This window comes from Montipora capricornis, chromosome 14, assembly GCF_036669925.1.
Source record: "Montipora capricornis isolate CH-2021 chromosome 14, ASM3666992v2, whole genome shotgun sequence".
Classification (NCBI taxonomy): Eukaryota; Metazoa; Cnidaria; class Anthozoa; order Scleractinia; family Acroporidae; genus Montipora; species Montipora capricornis.
The window spans coordinates 23,804,314-23,824,633 of NC_090896.1; the positions used below are offsets into that span (position 1 = coordinate 23,804,314).

At 38.1% G+C, this 20,320-nt stretch overlaps 1 protein-coding gene across 1 annotated transcript in view; it reads left to right on the forward strand.

Annotated features, from left to right (window-relative positions):
- Positions 1–348: 348 nt before the first annotated feature.
- Positions 349–20,320, forward strand: part of LOC138033012 (uncharacterized) — a 24,073-nt gene continuing 4,101 nt past the window's right edge. Inside the window, exons 1-4 of the mRNA XM_068880745.1 lie at positions 349–818; positions 2,027–2,129; positions 4,765–4,891; positions 16,368–16,534. Of these exons, the coding sequence (XP_068736846.1) occupies positions 377–818; positions 2,027–2,129; positions 4,765–4,891; positions 16,368–16,534 (839 nt within the window). The 5' untranslated portion in view covers positions 349–376. The remainder of the gene's footprint in view (positions 819–2,026; positions 2,130–4,764; positions 4,892–16,367; positions 16,535–20,320) is intronic.

Consider the following 20,320-nt stretch of genomic DNA (forward strand, 5'->3'; position numbering starts at 1 on the left):
AGTTTTTATCTGCTGGATAGTGCTATCCACCGGATAAATCATTATCTAGTGGATAAGTATTAGCGAAATTAAAACCAATAATTTGCGCTATCCCGTGGATAGTGCTATCCATCTTTTGAACAACTCGTGGCCTGATGTCAAAACCATAAATAAATAATAACTGAGGAGCTACGCTTTTAGTCTTACATAAATACAGATATATGCCGACTTATACCATGGGAGTTGAATAATTTAAGCTTACTTACTTTTCAAGGCAAGATATAAGCATCCCGACCTCAAGCATCCCAACTCTGTATGTGTGAACTGAGCTGACTCGCTGGAGCGAGCCTCGTTCCCAAGATCGTTTCCATTTCCTTTCACTTTGTCGACCGATATCATGGCGGATAGTTGCAAAGTACAAAACAAAAAACAATCATCAAACACAGGAATGCTTCAAAATACGGCATCTCTATCAAGCCAATACAGCAGTGCATCTTCAAGCCTTTCTTTCCGTCAACAAGGAACTCCATTTTCCCAAACTCAGCAACCATGGACTGTTCTTTGGTACTGGATGCATTCTCAGTATTATCAGCATTATTATCACCAACTTTGCTCGTACATGCATTATTGGCAGGCTGTTGCTTCGCTGTCCATGTACCAAGGAGCTTTCCTTCCTCAATCAGGAACCAATCAGGCATCACAGACAGTAGATAACGGACAATATCCTCACCAGAATCCGGCCTTTGCAAATAACCGACAGCTAAATAACGGCGTCGGTTTCCTACCAGGGATAAGGGCACCGTGGATTTTTCCAGGGCAACGAACACTCACAACATCAGGTATCATATTTACTGCAAACCCCTTTTTACAAAGGGAGGCTAACGTTATTTCTAATTATTACAAAGGGTGACAGCCACAACACCAGGGACTCCATCCCCAACTCTTTTTGAATAGTGGGTGGGTTCTCTCAAGACCCACAGGGAACTTATGAACATGGAGGATATTTGTCAGACGGGGTTTACGGTTTTTAGTCTTTATCCGAGAAGACTTGAAAGTCTAACCATTTGCAGATGAAATTACAAGGAAGCACTTACTCCTCACTTATTATATGAGTTTTGGGGCTCGAACCCGCATCACAGCCCGGTGCTCAATCGACTGGTGCATGCTAATTGTGGGAACATTGCCCTCTTAAAAGAAATATATGAGAGCACTCAAGTGGAGGAAGAAAGGCTAATGGTGATGTGGTACACCAAGTCATCAGGTGTCATATCAATGGTGCCCTTCTGGTGGCAGATGGACGTGAGCTCATTGTATCTACACGTAAACCCAGATGAGTTGCTTAAGCTGACACACTTGTTGATGGAATTCACTGGTTGCAACAAAATACCCTTTTCAGGCAGAGTAATCAATTAATTCCTGTTGGGTAAATCATTTAACCCATTGACACCTAAAATGCTTAGGATGCCCCTCATTGACAATCATGTGGCATTAGAGTAAAATTAGGAGTCAATCGGTTAAGGATGTAAATTAATTGACCACCTTTATAATTTGATTTTTGATAATGATTTTTTCAAGCAATCCAATAAAAGTTTGACAGGAGTCGGCACTTTTGGAAAAGACAGGTCAAACATGAGCAATTTTGTATGTAGTTTCCAGAATAGTTTAACATCACAGTTGCTGCCCAGGGAACAAGGTTATTGTGATACATGTAGATTGTACATGTAGCAATTGCCTTGCGTTACTGTAAATTGCATGTGGCATTTGCAAAGCAATTTACAGATTTAGGATTGGCAGTGGCTGAGGATTAGTTTATTGAAGTTGTGACTTGATTTATAACTGATTTGGGGTTGAATTAATTTTTGCGTGAATTTCTTGTGAGAGTTTTTTTTCGCGTGTTACCCAGGAACTAATCATTTAGTTAAGAAAATACTGGGTAGCTGAAATTCATAATAGTAGCAATACTTGCTGAAAAATGGATTCAAAGAGCTGTCATTACACTAGAGGCTGGATGATGTTGCACTCATGTCTGTGTGAACTTTCTCCATAGCTTGTGAAGTACACATCGCTCCAATCTCGAAAAGAGTTTATGCAGAATTACTTGACTTTGCCTTTTTGTACCTGACCAAGGTGCTGGTCCTTTCAATTTACTAGTAAGTACCAGTTATTGCAGATACACCCACCCTACACAGGCCCGTAACCAGGGAGGGTGCACAGGGTGCGTTTGCACCCCTCCCCCCACAGGTCCCAAAGGTCCGTATTTTGATACTCATTTTCCAAGTTAAGGAGTGCAGGCGGTTAAACTGAAGTTTTGAACTTAGCAGTGATATTTAAAATAAATCAAAGAATGGAAAAGCAGTAATATATTCAACCTCGTTCCCAGGGTCTCTCTTCTCTGCCTCCATTGTCGTTGAGAGAAGACCCTGGTTCACGCTGGTCACGTGTCTCCCAGAATCTGGGAGGTTGGCGAAATGTGTGTTAGGGGACGGGTGGCAATGTAGGCTTTGTTGACATTGCAAAGAAGGGAATCAGCACGCAACTGATTTTGTGGCTAGATAACCATTGACAAAACGTTTGACAGCAGTATTTTATGTACTACACATATGGAACCCGATGTGAAAGAAAAAAAGTTGTGGTCAAATCGATCAGACGCCACAGAAAATATCCTCACGTTATTCAAGTTTTCATCCGTGTGAAGGTCCGGATCAACGAAGAATACTAATAGTTTGCGACAATTTTAAAGGAAAGAAGATTTTGTCGTGCAAGAAAACAAACGAAACGGTTATCCATGGAAAATAAACATGTTCAGCGATCAGCCGGTGTGTTGTTATTTAAGTTCTTGAGTCACATATCGACCTCAAACTGTATTAGCATGTGCAGGTATTTCATTTTGTTCTTTGATTTTCGTTTTTCTTTCGAAAGTTAAACAACGTGATTGCTAAGGTCGCAATCTTGTACAGCGAGTTGACAGTTTGACGTATGATATTTATATTTCAACAACTTCGTATAAATTGTCGATGTCGTTAAGATTTTTTTTACCACTGCACCGCGCTTTAATAGCGTGTATATTTTTAGTCGCAGTAAAATAAAAGAGACATTTTCATCAAGCAAACGTAGTGTTTGGTGTATTCTTTTATGTTAGTGTTTGTTCTGAAGAAGCAACTTTGGCTACTAACGAAATTAATTTTTTTAAAGCGAACGTCAATCGCCGCTCGACATTGAAGTCGTCTTGTCGATCACAAAAGCTCTTGCTTTTAGTTTGACCGCTTTTGTGGGAATTCATCTCCTGTGGGAATATAACATCAGCTCTTTTGACCTTTTTATTTTAGAAATGCCTTGTTAAACGAATATTTTCGCCCAGGTGCGGTTGCGGGATCAAAATATAACGAAAACAATACCCTAGTGGAAAAATGTTTGTCGACGAGTGCCACGTGACCAGCGTGAACCAGGGTCTTCTCTCAACGACAATGGAGGCAGAGAAGAGAGACCCTGGGAACGAGGTTGTAATATATTCACTCGGAAACTAAAACCAGCTGCACTCTTGTAACCCAAGCCATTCTGAACATTTGAGCGCACAGATGTCCAAGCTTATCTAAGGGTGTCTTTTTTTGGGAAAATCCAAAAACAGATGTCTGATCTCGGATTAATGGATTCTTTAGCGTCAAAAAACCCCAAAATCTGCTAAAGGGTTATTTTCCATGACAACAAAAACAAACAAACCCAGAGTTGCGTGAAATTTTGAAAAACAACAAAAAATAGCCATTAAGTTTGTTTTGGAGAAATTCTTAAATGGAAATGCCATCAGTAAAAAAAGTACTGTGGGGATCGATAAAAAGAAATGAGGAAAAATATGTAGGAAAGGTGCTAACAATATTATTGGCGATAAGAGTACAGACCATGCTAAACCACATTTCGATTTATTTTTTACCACAATATCAACCTCAAAGGAATGTTTTTTTTCAGAGCGCGTGCTGAAAAAGGCATTGCACGACACATTGATGCGGGCAGTGTGGTATGGACTCTTATCGACAACGGCAATTAGCCAATTGGATTGCGAGATTAGCAGCAATTGTGGTAAAAAAATTCAGTTCCTACTGTGTACCTTTGCCGTTACAATTTCTCATGTATTGCTACTTTCCTAAATAAACGGATCAGACAATAAAAAATACATTTCGGTAGTTTGGTCCACTTTGGCCTTTGGCCTCATTAGCACCCCCCCCCCCCCCCCCCATATAAAATCCTGGTTACAGGCCTGCTACAGTAGTTTTTTAGTATTACTCCTTTCTAAAATTCTTTCTAATTAACCAAGCTTGTGTTTACTTGTGTGCTTGTTTATGCGGGTGTGCTTGTTTTCTTTTTAATTTCATGCAGTTCAAGAAAAATTCATTGCCAAACTGGTGAATTCCAAAGTAAATTTCACTCGAAAAACCGATGTCGTACTCGTCATTTCATGATTCATGCGATATTGGTTTTTAGCCTAAAATTTACCGTGGAATTCACTAGTTAGGCAATTAATTTTTCTATAGAAGGAAGCAAAAAAAATGATTTAATTGTTAATGCAGCAACCAGAAACATAGAAACATCAAAACGTAAACAACAATTTATTCGAAATCTTTTATTTTCACTAACCCTACAAGCCGTAAGAATAAATAACCAGGGAGCTCTGCTTTTATGCCTGGCTAAATCTTTATATTAGTCTACCACTGTGATACAGTTATACATGTAGTTAATCAATCTTGTTTCTGTAGAGAGGGCTGGACTAAAATTAAAATTTGTCTGTCTCCATAGTGATGATTTGGAGAGGTACAATGAGCTGCAATACATGTTGATGACTGACGATGCAGCAAGTCTCAAGGTCATTGAAGAACTTCTGGTGCAAGCTTTAGTGTACAGATTGATGGTGTTTGCATTTGAGGTAATGTTTGTCTTTTGGAGCAATAATATTTATTTATTCTCCAGGGGTTAAAGCTGTTTGTAAAACAAAATGCCTCATGTGAGCACCAACCACCACCATGTGTACTTGTTGTGGTTTAATTTTCTTTTTGGTTTGAATTGAACGATACTAAAGAAATTGTTTCCCATTTATGAGTTGGTCGCTTCTCTTCATAAAAAGTTTTTAATTCAACGGAAAGGTAAAATGAAAATAAATTGAAAAGGTAAAATGAAAATGAATTGTTGATTTACATGTATCTTTCGATTGGATCAATTTCACACTGTAAATATTATTTTTCACTCCCAATTTCACCATGTGAATTTTTACCCTTAATTTCACACCGTGAAAGTTTTCACTGATCATTCACAGCATGAATACTATAGTTTCATGCCAAGAGTGAAAGTTTCTTATCGTAGAGTGATTACGGCGTATTCACACCGTGTATTCACGCACTGTGACTGTGAAAAAATTTCACGGTTTTCAATGAAATCCATGAGCCCCTTTTTGCGTGAAGGGTCACAAACGATACACGTATTTGAATGCCAAACTTAAGACAAATTTTTTGTTTCCCTTCTGATTCATAAACAGTGAATTACTTTTGCTTGTTATTCAATAAATTCGCAACAGGAAGCGACTTGCGCGTTTGTAAAATGACAGCTTTTGCAGTATGTAAATTTTCTGTTATCAGCTCGTGGCTTTGTTCAGATCCAAACGTTCTTTGGTACTGAATAACAAAGTAAAATCAAACGCGCATGTATACGCATTCATATGTGCGCATAAATATACGCGTATATGCGTATACTTCGTATGCGCAGTTAACGTTACTATATCTGAGTGGTACTGTACGTGTACAGTAGTTCTTCAGTGAGTGATTAACCCATTGATTCCAGGGGGTTCCCCATTGACGAGTAAATCGTCTGGCATTAGACAGAGTAAAATACTAAGTCTGGCTGGTTCAGGCCAGTTTGGGAGTCAAAGGTTAATTTTTTTGGATTGTTCTCTCTGATACTATCGAAGACAATAATAATATCAATATTTGTTGCATGTGAACAATAATTTTTAGTGTTTAGGGTTAAATGCTCAGCTACTTGTACATGTAGGTGATTATTGTTAAAGTGCCCCTGTCACCAAAATATCAATCAAAATCTCAAAACTATGTTAACTGAACACTAAGCAACCAAAGTTTTCCGCCTTGATTTGATTTGACACCTGTTTATTTTAACTGGAAGTTTCCTATTTAATGGTCTGCAATTATTAACCTTAAGCTGGATGGAGGAGAAAAAATTAATAAAAGACTCACTGGTTTAAGAATGTGATGTGCGTTTACACCACAGAATTAATATGCAGCACGGGAGTTTTGCATGTATAATAAGCTGCATTTACATGCTGAAATTTTAAGCCAGTGAGCCTTTGACGTCACTTTTCCCTGGCTTCAATGCTCTGAGGTCCAATCAGTCAATGAGTAATGGGGGACCATGAAATCCAAAACTTACACTCAAAGTAAACAGCCTTTGCCAGTCAGATGTTAAGCAAACACACTTTCAAAATCTGAAGGAAAAAAGGAAGTGATCTTTTTCATCACAGGGGCACTTTAAGCACTTACACTGTCTTTTGAATGGTTAGCTTTCGTGTACAATATAAGGTTAGGGACACTGCCTGCATTTTAGTAATTGGGGTTAAGCTCCCAATTAAGTTTACACACTTATCTGAAACAGTTAGCATTTCAGGAGCTGTATGACAACTGGAGACTGCCTACAAATATTGGTGATAAACAGTATTAAGTCTATTAAAGCACTCATTAATTTTTTGAACGGGCACATGCATGTACATGTACATGTATCTGCAGTCTGCAAGTGTCAGACACCACATTCCAGGAAAGAAATTGCCATGAATTGTAGTGATTACAGTAATTGGAGTAATCACTTATTTACAGAAACCCATAAGAGTTGAAACGTGTAACGGCCCCTTGTGTGCTGGGAAACAAGCTTCGGAATATTCAATTTGATAAGTACCATATTTGGAACAACAAGAGCGAGGGGTTTCCAAATATGGTATTTAGCACTGGAACATTCAACCGATCAGTTCGCACTGAATATTCGGAAGCTGTGAACGCGCATTACACGTTTCAACCCTTATGGGTTTCTGGTCTAAAACAACTGTTGTCTTGGTTTTGGTTCATGGTTAGTGGAAGTAAATTAAGCATTCTTTCTCATGTACACTGTAGGATAAAGGGGTTTAGTTACTTTTTGAAGAAGCTGTGGTGCTTTCTCCTAGGAGAAATAACTGATTGGACTTTTCCAAACTTGGTCACAACTCCAGCATAATGGTTTTCAATCTCAGTTATTTTTCCTTAAAGCATGCTGGGGTGCAATGGTGACATTTTACCATCAAGTTAGTCTCCGTCAAAGAGAGGAATATCGGAGCTTCCATTGGTTGTTGGGCATTTTCTGTGCATGGAGTGGATGTGTTGACAACTTTCTGGATAATTTCTGCATATTTCTTGAAGCCACTTTTCCATAATTTGCTGTTTCTGTGAGAAATTTGACTGTGTATAGGGACAAGACTTGAAACAGTTTCCATTTTGGAACAACTTTCTTTTGTTTCCCGTGAAGAGTTTGCCATTCTGTTGTTCCAAATTCTCTTAATTGTTTTGGCTCAGATTGATCCTAATGTTTCTTGAAAGGCCGAGTTGCTTCTCTGTTTTCTTTTTCTGTCAAGAAATGTTTGTCCTTGTTGTAAAAAATAGTAAGTTAGTAAGTAAAGGGTTTAATAACAGCGTTTCCACAGAGTGGCTCTTCATCTGTTACTAACTAATTACGATAAAAATTGAATTAAGATAAAAATTGCCTATTTAATATGTACAATAGCGAAACACTCTAATCTAAACTTAAAACTTAAACTAATTTAAAAAAAAAAATTTCTAAAGGTGTGCCGCTGAACGGGTTTTTTAAGAATTTAAATCAACGCAAGGTAAATAAATTTAAGTTATCACACATTTTCAATTCCTTTGGTAGGTTATTAAATATAGCGGCCGTGGTGTCTTGAAAGGTCCCCTTTTCTAAAGGAACCTGTAGTCTAATACAGTCTGATGAGCGCAACTTTCTAACTATAGAAACTTGTTGTAAGTTCAGATATGTTGGCCCAGGGCTCGAGACTAACTTTTTAGCTCACTAACCTAGTGGCTAGTATCAGGTCTGATTTCACTAGCCAAATCTAAATTTGCACTAGCCAGTCTCGTCATGTGCAGTTTCATTAATTTGTAAAAACTGTCACGAAAAAATTACCTCATTTGCAAGCGCAACTCGCGCTTTTAGTACATTTTCTCATATTCTCATATCCATCCGCGCAACAGTGGCGCAAATGTGCTGAAGTGTGCGGCTTCTCGTATTTTTCTCACGAAGGCAAAGTTTCGTGGCCTTGAGCGCAATTCTCACAGAACCATTGCCAAAACTTTGCAACTCACCATGCAATGCACCGGGGTATGGAAAACGAGGAATAGAGTTTAAATTAAGAAATAAGCCGTACATAAAACTAAACTGCTCGTTTGGAAGTCTGTGGAAAGGATTTTCCTTTGATTAGAGCTATTTTTGCGATTGAAATTTTAACCGGAAAGCGCCATTCTACACATGAAGCACAAAAGCAGCGGAATGCGGGAAAATAATATATTAAATTCTATATAAAGGAAGTTCGAAAGGACAGACTTGCCCTCATACATGTATGAGATTTTCTTTTTAATAGTTTCAAACAGCAATCTGTGCGTTTAATGCTTGAATAATTTTCGGAGTCAATTAATATTCGGCGGCCACAGTGCTTGCGAGCAAATTTTCTCTCTTTTTATGCGAGTTTCACCATTCCTTAGTAAAGGAGATAAGTCGCTCGATATTGTCTCTTTCTTTTTTAAGTTGAAATAAATTACATTTGGATTCAATTTCTAAACAAATTCGTGACCTCTCTCCATATACAGGTAACAACGTCGCAAACAGTCGCAAACAGTTTGTGTTGGCTCGATCGCAAACACTATCACTTTCTGCGTTTTTTTTTTTTTTTGCGATCCTCTTTTCCATGTGCGTGATTGCTTTACGCAACTTGATCTCGTGATATCGTAAGAAAACGGCGCAGTAATTAAAGCAGAATTACGATATTCATTAAATTTACACTGTTTTGAGGATTATCGTCATTGCCACAATCGTACTCGGACAACATTTTCATATACTTGCCTCTAATTCGTCAAAACGTATCACGTGCGCAAAAATATCGTCGGTTCACAAACAATCTGAAACAGTTTACAATTGTGTTTCCATATCGTTGTTTCCTCGCTTTTGCATTGCTACTCGTCGCCAACAAGACGTAACAATAGAGCAATTTCTATCTCTTGCGTCTTGTTTGCGATCATCAGCGATTATCGGCGATGAACGTAAAAGGTGTTTCCATTTACGCAAACTGTTTGTGATCAAGCTCTCCGGAAGGTGCTTGCGATTGTTTGAGACGGAGTTACGTGCATTTGGAAACAGCAGCCGAGAAGTTCCGCATGATTTCACTCCTTTTGCCTTATCCGTAAGAAATAATTTTTTTTTTGTTTTCGTCCAGAACTCCACTTCTTCATAATCTTTACTAGCCCCAATGGCTAGTGCAGCTCAAAATCTACTAGCCAAAACTGAAATTTCACTAGGCTGTGGCTAGTTGGCTACCGTTAGTGTCGAGCCCTGTTGGCCACTATTTAAAATAAAGCGCTTTAAAGGTCAACTTCAGCAAATTAAAATCCCTTCTTTCTTCCACAGGAAGCCAATTTAGCTTTAAAATGTCTCCAATATTATTAACATATCTGCCATAAACAAAACTTGCGGCGGCAAATTCAGGAAGGAAGGAAGGTTGGGATACAATAGTGGCACTGGAGATGATCAGGGTAGGAGAGTAGAAGGAAGAAAAAAATGTCTTCTTCCCCCTAAAAGACACAGCACTGTTTTTTAACTACACCCCCCCCCCCCCCCCCAAAAAAAAAAAAAAAAAAAAAAAAAAAAAAAGAAAACAAAACAAAAAAAAAACAACAGTTTAAAAACTTTAAACTGGTTTGAAAAAAAAATGAACTGGTTTAAAAAAATTCAAACCAAAAGCAAAATTAGATCACAGCATACTCTGTTCATGTACATGTATGTCTTTCACCACCCATGGCCAGTTTCCCAGCCAAGGCAAAAACAGACTATTCCACGAAAGGAAGGGTTACGTTTTTGCAAGCGTTGGCGGTGTAGCACTGATATTTCAACAGACTTAAATGATTAGAGTGTAATGTGAAGTGCTAGTTTTCTAACCATGTGAGCGTTGGCCCTAACAAATAACAAGCAAGCATGGCGGATGGACACACTGACATGAGCTCCGCCTCAAACGTTTCTAACTCGTCCTCTAATTATACTATAAAGAAAATTCATCTGAATTCGAACATTGTTTATCATACAACGCTGATAAGAAAAGGTTTAGCTGGATTGGAAGCCTTGAAGAGCTTGAAAGGTTTGTCGATACAAAACTTTCGCAGCTAATCGAATGAAGGTACAATCATTGTTGGAGATTCGATTGTCAAAGGATTACGCAGGGACTTATTAAGTCGGGCAGCTAAACGGCGCGTAATTGTGAGAAGTTTTCCTGGTGCTACAACCGCAGACATGGAACATTATCTTCAACCAAGCTTGGCTACAAAACCGAAGGCGATAATCCTCCATGTAGGAACAAATGATCTGAAAAATTCATCCTCGGCTCGGAAAGTGGCGGAGAAAATCGTCAACCTGGGGAATATGATTGCTACAAACTCTCCTAACACTAGTGTAACCATTTCTGCAATTACTCAAAGATCAGATGAAGAATCGCTCAAGAGGAAAGTAAAGGACTGCAACAAAGTTTTAAAAACACTTTGTAATCAGAATGGCTGGGGCTTTGTCGAACACTTGAACATCGACGAAACATGTCTGAACAATTACAAACTCCATCTTAACAAGAAAGGTATTGCTATTTTAGCGAGTAATTTTGTAAATAATATAGTTCATAGATACGATCCTTACTTGACAACTGTGCCCGGATCAGGTCAACTCTAATGCCAAATTGTCGTGAATTTAAAATGGCTAGTTTGAATATTACAAGTCTTTTGAAACATATTGATGAACTTCATGTTTTTCTAAATGATCAAAATATTGACGTTCTAGCCGTAAATGAGACCAGGCTAAATGAAAGTATTTCCGATCAGGAGGTTAAAATCCAGGGATATGATATAATTCGCCGTGACAGGTCAACAAATGGCAGGTTTGGTGGTGGTGTATGTTTTTACATTCATTCAAACATAAACTATTCTGTCTGCTCAGATTTGGACAGGCGGCTCCTGGAGATGGTGTCAATTGAAATTCGTAAACACAATTCAAAACCCTTTGTTATTACTTCATGGTACAGACCTCCAAATTCACCCCATGAACTTTTCACGCATGTCAACACATTATTAGGCAAATTAGATTCTGAAAACGTAGAATATTTTCTCATGGGGGATCTAAATTGTGACTTGCAATCCAAAGGCAATGTTAGTGTGAAAGCTCTTCTAAACGTAACAGACATTTATGGATTGGAACAACTCATTAACGAACCAACCCAAATTACACCTACTACTAGAACTTTAATTGATCTTATTTTCACAAATCGACCAGAGAATGTGTATTGTTCGGGGGTGTCTCATATCGCCATAAGTGACCATAGTTTAGTTTATGCATATCGAAAAATTTCAATTCCCACTTTCTCCAAAGGAATTAACTTGATAACATATAGACAGTTTAAACATTTTAATAGCGTAAATTTTTATGCGGACAGTTCAGCCCAACCTTGGGATAACATAAAGCAATTGTATGATCCTAATGATATGTGGAAGAGGTGGTAAGAATTTTTCCTGAATGTGTGTGAAAAGCACACACCGATTAAGACCAAACGGACACGAGATTCTAAATCCCTGTGGATAACCGCTATTCTGAAAAAGCGGATGAATTTCAGAGACCGCCTCAAAAGAAAGGCTATTAAGACAAAAGATCCATTTATTTGGAACCAATTTCAAATGGTTAAAAATCAGGTAAACTGGGAAATTAATAGTGCGAAAAAAGCTTGTTATGAAAATGCCTTCAACAATTGTTGTGGGGATCAAAGGAAAACATGGAAAACAATCAATGAACAAAACCGTTATTAATGAGATGGAATATAATGGGGTAAATTCTGGAGATCAAACAGATATAGCAGAAATGCTAAACTCCATTTTCACAGAAATTGGGCCAAGCCTTAGTGGAGACGTAACAGAAGTTGATAAATCCTATGAAGAATTTCTTACTGAAACTGATAAAAGTTGTGTTTTTGAAAAAACAACACCAACACATGTTTTTGCACTACTATCAAAGCTTTGCAAGTCCAAGGCAACTGGATTAGATAATATTTCAGCGAAACTTCTAAGGGAATGTCCTGATGTACTAGCAGAATCTCTTACTCATATATTTAATCAATCCCTAATGACTGGCATCTTTCCCGATGAGTGGAAATCTGCCAGAGTCAATTCTGGGAAGCGCTCTGATCCGACGAATTATCGACCAATATCAGTAATTCCAGTTGAGGCTTAAGTCTTTGAACGGATAATTTACGATCAGCTTTATCTTTATTTAACTAAAAACAACTTTCTCTTGCGTCATCAATCTGGTTTTCGGTCATTGCACTCCACGCTCACAGCACTTATCGAAGCTACAGATAGCTGGGCAATGGATATAGACCGTGGTCTTGTTAATGCCATAGTCTTTTTAGACCTCAAAAAGGCATTTTATACAGTAGATCACGATATTTTGTTACGAAAATTGCAATACTATGGGATTTGTTGGACCAGCCATCAATGGTTTGCTTCTTATTTAGATAATCGAACACAGATTTGTCATCTAAAATGTCTAAGATGTGGTGTTCCCCAGGAACAATTTTGGGACCTCTTCTGTTTTTGATATATATTTATGACTTACCACATTGTCTGACATATTCGGAACCCAGAATGTACGCAGATGATACCAGCCTGACGCTTGCCAGTACTGATATTAAGCATATAAATTATTGCCTTAATCACGACCTGATTAATGTGTACGAATGGCTGTCTGCTAACAAGCTCACTCTAAATATGACAAAAACTGAGTTTATTCTTATTGCATCAAGGCAGAAGTTATCACAATTTATGGAAAGTCCCTCTCTTACTATGAACGAAAACGCAATAGAACAAGTAACCTCCGCTAAATCCCTTGGAGTTTATGTCAATCAAAATATAAACTGGGAGTGTCATATTGAAAACATCTCTAAGAAGATAGCTTGTGCCATTGGTGAAATTAAACAAATTCGGCATCTCACTCCATTTAATGTTCTAATTAAATTTTATAATAGCCAGTTATTCAACCACATTTTGATTATTGCAGTGTAGTGTGGGGAAACTGTAACAAAGGCCTTTCTGAAAAACTGCAAAGGCTTCAAAATCGGGCAGCTCGCATCCTAATGTCTGCCAGCTATGATAATAATTTGGATGAATTGTTCCGGGCACTAGGGTGGCAAAGACTCTACTATCAAAGATTGGAACAGAAGTCTATCATAATGTATACATGTAAAACATTACATGGTTTGACACCTGATTATATGAGATCAAGATTTGTACAGGGTGTATATCGTGACAACGTAAGTGCTTATCGTTTAAGGAATACCGATAATAAATTAGTTCTTCCACAACCCCGAACTGATTATCTTAAGAGAAGTTTTTTGTACAGCGGAGCTCAGTTGTGGAACAGCTTACCTGTAGACCTAAGACAAGCGTCTTCACTGACTGATTTCAAATCTAAGCTAAGTCGCCACAGTTTAACCCTTTAAGCCCCGCGGGGTTCCCCGTTGACGAGTAAAATCGTCTGGCGTTAGACAGAGTAAAATCTATAAGTGCCATTTGGCACTATCGGGGCTGAAAGGGTTAAAGTAATATCTTAATTTTAAGTAAATTTTAGACATGGCCTCCATGAAAAGCAGAATTTTTATTTATTTCCTTTATTTGAATTGTTATAAATATTAAATTTTATTGTAGTTAGGTAGATAGATATACTACTATAGAAAACTAAATCAACTGATGGAAACACCGTGTATAAATAAAGTTATCTTATCGCTTATCTTATCTTACTAATGGAAATGGGCCCACACAAGGACAGAGAAAAACTCTGACCAGGGTGGGAATTGAACCCATGACCTTCGGGTTAGATCACCGTTACTCTACCAACTGAGCTACAAGGTCGGACGGGAGCAATATCCAAATTACCCGGTGTTTGTGGATCAATGTATCACATGCATATCTGAACATCGAAACATAAAGAATGTGTGTGAACAACTTCTAAAAACGTGGGAATACTGGAGAACAGAGGCAATTAAGGCAGTGCAAGGTATAATTTGTAGCCGCATGGGGTTTCTTGCCCAAGTGTCTACCAAAAACGGCCTGCTATCACCTGGCACATGTAGGCATTCTGAATGGTGCAGCCTCCTGTTTCTTTGCGTCACCTTCAGAGTCACTGTTATCCTTATCATTACTAAATTCATCAAAACATAACCTTACCAGTATCCTCCTGGAAGGTCTAGCAAATTAGTAAGGTATGTTCAAGGATGTTTCAGTTCCTGCGCCTGGCACATTTACCTTCATGGCACCTACCTTTCCGAATACCTCATCTGCGCTTCTTCTTTTCGAGTGATTGCATTGGTTGCAGTGAGTTAGAGAAGTCGAGAAACGCCAAGAACGCAAGAGGACCCCATGAAATATTTGATATCAGGAAGTTTGCAAATCCAATTCACACCAAAGACTATTTTTCTCAGCAACAAAACCGAGTTCCCAGTGATCAAATCCCATTTTCCCACTGAAAAATCAACCTCACCTCCCATTTTAACCTTTCATAACTCTCTTTAAACTTGAGATGAAAATAAAATATGAAACGAAAGTTTGTATCATTCTGTTAAAACCAGTAATATTGAAATTTTCATGGGAAGTGGGCTCTGTGCTCAGGTCTTGTGCCTTATTTTGTAAAATAGTTTATCATACAAAAACCAATGAAATACCAAGTGAGCTTTTGCGGGAAAAACATGGTATCTTCAAACGTGAAAAGATCACTGTTGCTATAGTTACGTATGAAAATCGCTCCTTTCGATGCATTTCGTGAAGTTTTTTAGTATTTCAGTGGTGTTTATAATAAGAATGAATAGAATATTACATGGCCACGAAATTTTTCTTCTCGTGTTGAAAAATTATTTCGTATCTCTGCGCATCCATGTAATCTCCTCTATTTATCAGTTTATTAACATGTCATACTGCCTTATACACCTTTTTGTTGCTGTTTTTTTTTTATGTAACTTTGTAAACTGTACTAATTTATAATTGCTGGTGAGCCTTTGCGAGGCATGAGCATGTGCAGTCGATTGTGATGTTATCATGTCTATAATCCGGGGTATTGATACCCGTGATGACGTCATGTACACTTGGAACTGAATTATCTTACAGCCTCACGGCCTTTGAGTGAAGTACTTTTCCAGTGGGTCGTCATTGATCATCATTCAACCATACATGTTCGACCTTTGAACCTCTTACATTTGACCACAGAGTCAAATTGTTCTTCAACGTCTCCAAAGGTTGAGCGAAGGGAAAATCAGTTCTTGAGCTAGACCACAAGCAGTCATCCTTCTTTGCTCAGAGCCACGCATGACGGATGAAATTATTTTATGCAAATTAGTTGTAAAAACGAGGCGTGCCACACAATCGCACGCTCTACTATGTCATTGAAAAATAAGAGACTCCTCGCAGTCTATTCTCAAGCACAACAATGAATTTAAATTGTCGTTTGCTCAACTACGCTCAGCATTTCTCAAAAGGTAACTCTTGCTGAAAAGGGGCCACAAATTTCAGAAGAACAGAAGCATGAGATTCCATTGTTTTGAAATTATCCCTTTGCTTATGAAATAGTAACGCCTGCCACACAGGCTAAAGATATGCACTTTCTCCGCCTTTTTAATACTTTCACGCACATTTCTGGTACCCTCTTGCTTCAAAAAGTTGGAGCTGTTTTAAAAAAAATAACAGTCACTGCTCCACGCCAGCACTCACTTTCACACTAAAACTCCTAGTTTATGTAAGTATGTAATTGCAATTTTTAAATTTTTTTTTTTAGAAGTTGGGTGCAGTAATGCACTGGGTTGCCTTGACTTTGAGCAAGGTTTGCATTCATTCATGGCATGGTCTCATGTCACTCATTGATGTTATGTTTATTCAGTGAGAGAGTATAAGATTTCTGTGATCTCAAAATGCAGGAAATGGCATTTTAGAGGCACAGATCTAAAACCTTTTCAAGTTTTCAGGCAACCCTTTGCCTCTGAATCTACATGTATTTTCCTGATTTCATTTTGTTGACTGCAGGTCGTTTTTCTCATGGGAGGTCTTAATGGCAGTATTGGTGGAGCCACACCTGGGAAATATCTCATGGGATTATCAGCAGTTGCAAGTGATTCCATTACAACAGTATCAATCGATGCAGCTGGGGAAAAAGTCAGGATTGTGCCAGGAGGAAACCTTGGTTTCTGGAGGTAAGGTCCTAAACCAGGTACCCTGAGAGCAGAGTCTCTTCGATCTTCCTAAAGTAGGTAAGTCAGGAAGAGGAAGAAGACTCTGCCAGCTGCCTCAACATTTCGTATGAGCATGGGTTTAAAATTCAGATGTGTTCGGTGTCATATGTAACCAGTAACGACAAAACAAAAACAAACAGTCGGGACAACTCTGGCAAACAAACGGCTTTTAAATTGCCATTTCATCTTTTACTGAAAAATATACAGGTTTCTGGGGGACTATACGGAGGAAATTCAAAAAATGTTGGTGATGTGTGCATAATATGTTTTTAGAAAAAAAAGGCTTGACAAGTCGAAACTGGACTGACTCATCCATTTCTTTGGATGAGTGGCAAATCAAAGAATGTCGAGGCAGCTGGCAGAGTCTTCTTCCTTGCTCTTCCCAACTTATCTAGGAAGATAGAAGAGACTGCTCACAGGGTATAATCAAAAAGTTTCTGTGGCAAATTACAGGCAGTCACCCAAGCTATAGTGTATGTGGGTTTGGAGCATTTTATAAGAGTACTTTTGCTCTGCTGTAGAGCAGAGATGCCAGTTGTTTCCAAGATTATTTCCGACAGTACATGTTGTATGTCCCTGGTACCTAGACTATTAATTATGTTAATTTGTACACCTGAGTGGAGAGAGACAGCAAAAAGAAAAGTTTCTGATAAACACATGAATAAAAATTAATGACCGAGTAATACTGGTATGATAGATACATGTAAACTGGAACTCACAGTTCAGCTAAAAGAGAAGTGTCAAACACTTGTGTGGCAAACCCACGTGTAAAAATACTGTATCATTATCTGGGATCATGTCCAAAACTGATGCTTGTGATTGGCATGTGTGATCTGGGCTATAGCCTGTTTTTTACTCGTTTGAAAAACTTTAATTTTCAAGTTTTAATAATTATCTGATTTGTCTGTTGTATACCCTGTTACATAAGTTTTAAGTAATTTACAGCTACCGGTAATTGTTTTCCCTTCACTCAAGCATGAACAGACATTAATATTCAAGAACAAAGTTGATTTGGATTTAATGATTATGTCTGTTAATACATGTATCATAACAGGATCGGCTTTTCATCAAGTTACGAGTTGAGTTGAGTTTGAGTAGAGTTTGAGTTAAGTCTGAGTTAAGATTGAGTTAAAGTTTTGGCATTTTTTGCAATTAAAAGTTCAACCATACACTTCACTTTGAAAACTGTTTTTTTCGCATTAAAAGATAAATTTGCACAACATTTTGCAAAATTGCATGGCTTTCCAATGATCAAAACAAGTAACTGGCGAATACCCTGCCATTTTGAAGCTGCACCTCTGAAGAGGCTGGATACGTACATGTAGTCGAAAATACCACCCCTCCCCAAGTGAACTTCAAAGTATATTGTGAAGTGGATACGCAGTCGAAAATACCACCCCTCCCCAATTATACTTCTAAGTATATTGTGAAGTGGATACATGTATACACGGATATGCAGTGGAAAATACCACTCCTCGCCAAGTAAAGAAGAGTGCTTAGGCTTAATCACTGAACAAAGCTTCATCAGTAAATGAGTGATATACTCTTCACATTATTTCTTAAAAAGTGTAGTTAACCGTACCATAAAATAAACCTAAAATCTTAGAAGAGTGCTTAGGCCTAATCACTGAACCAAGCGCTCAGGCTTAATCAGTAAACGAATGATATACTCTTCACATAATCTCGTAAAAAGTGTACTTAATTGAACTGTAAAATGAAAGCTAATATTTTAAAAGATTGCTTAGGCCTAATCACTGAACCAAGCGCTTAGGCTTAATCAGTAAATGAGTGATATGCTCTTCACATTATTTCATAAAAAGGTTACAGTGTAGTTAGCCGTGCCATAAAATAAAACCTAAAATCTTAAAAGAGTGCTTAGGCCTAATCACTGAACCAAGCACTCAGGCTTAATCAGTAAACGAATGATATACTCTTCACATAATCTCGTAAAAAGTGTAGTTAACCGAACCGTAAAATGAAAGCTAGAATTAGAAAAAAAGAGTGTTTGGCCAAATCACTGAGCCAAGTGCTTAGGCTTAATCAGTACACGAGTGATATACTCTTCACATAATCTTGTAAAAAGTGTAGTTAACCGAACCGTAAAATGAAAGCTAGAATTAGAAAAAAAGAGTTTTTTGGCCTAATCACTGAACCAAACGCTTAGGGTTAATCAGTAAACGAGTGATATAATCTTCACATAATCTTGTAAAAAGTGAAGTTAACCAAACTAAAAAATGAAACCTAATATTTTAAAAGATTGCTTAGGCCTTATCACTGAAGCAAGCGCTATAGGCTTAATCAGTAAACGAGTGATATACTCTTCACACAATCTCATAAAAAGTGTACTTCAAGTTAACCGAACTGTAAAATGAAAGCTAAAATTTCAAAAGAGTGCTTAGGTTGTACTGGTTATGTGAAGAGTATATCAGGGGTACTGGGAACTAGGCAAACGACTGCGTATTGTATCCACGTATCCACTGCACAATATACTTAGACGTTTATTTGGGGAGGGGTGGTATTTTCGACTGTGTATTCGCGTATCCAGCCTCTTCAGAGGTGCAGCTTCAAAATGGCAGGGTATTCTGCAGTTAAGCCAAGATGGAGTCCAAAATGTATGTAACGCAACAACGATACTCTGTGAGCTTGTGGTACCTATGTTTGAAGTGGCGATCTTTAATTGTTAATAAAAATTGTCTGTCTGGATCTCTACTCAACCGGTTAAAAAAAAGGTCTAAAAGCAAGTTTTGATATCAGACTATTAGACTGAAAGTATGTCTATGATCTGTACAAATCATGATAGACATTTCTTTCTGTCTACACTTTTACCATCCTAAAACTTGCACCGCTTCAAGTCATGTTGCATAAAGCAGCTTTCCGTTGTTTCTTATTATTTATTTATTTAGTTTTTCATGCACTGTTTCTTTTGTTTTTGCAAGCACATAAAATGATAACTGACTTCACTTCATAGGTTAAGGTCAGTAACGGAAAAACTCGTTCAAGATTCCAGATTCCTGATTCGATATTTTACATAAACCCTCATGCAACTCACTTGCTCCAATAACGTTTTGTGTGATAACCAATCATGAAAACCACCCTGCTGGACGACAAACGGTACGTTTCATTGTTTAGCCATGGGGGCTACAAACTGACTTAACAGTAAATCCCATCAAGCCTTATAAGAAGACATAGTTTCTTCATCGGTAGTCTTGATCGCTAGAAGGAACAACCGGGCACCGCTGGCTCAGTTTCTTATGCAGGAGGTCGTGACTCCGGTGTCACAGCGTTTTGTGTTGCCCCATGTTATATGTTCCCCTGAACACTGAGCACTCGTGCTGTGTGTTCCCCCCTTCCCTTACCTTTTTATGTATGTTTAGGATACTTTCTGTATTAATAAAAAAATGACCTGTGACCTGTAAAAAATACCAGCACTGAAATGTTCTATGGGGAGGGAAAGGGGAACATGCAGCACTAATGCTCAGTGTTCAGGGAAACAGATAACATGAGGGAACACAAAACGCTGTGACATTGGCCAGACCCGTAACACTCAGGGTCTTAAAATAACTGAGGACAAAGTGCTGCCTTTGTAATAACATCCGCAAATGGTTAGACTTTTAAGTCTTCTCAAATAAGGAGTATGAACCGCAGGACCCGTCTCACAACCTTCAATGTTCATAAACTCTGTGGAATGTTAAAGATCGCACACACTGGTCGAAAAGAGTACGGTGTTGTGGTCTGGTCTTTCCTTCA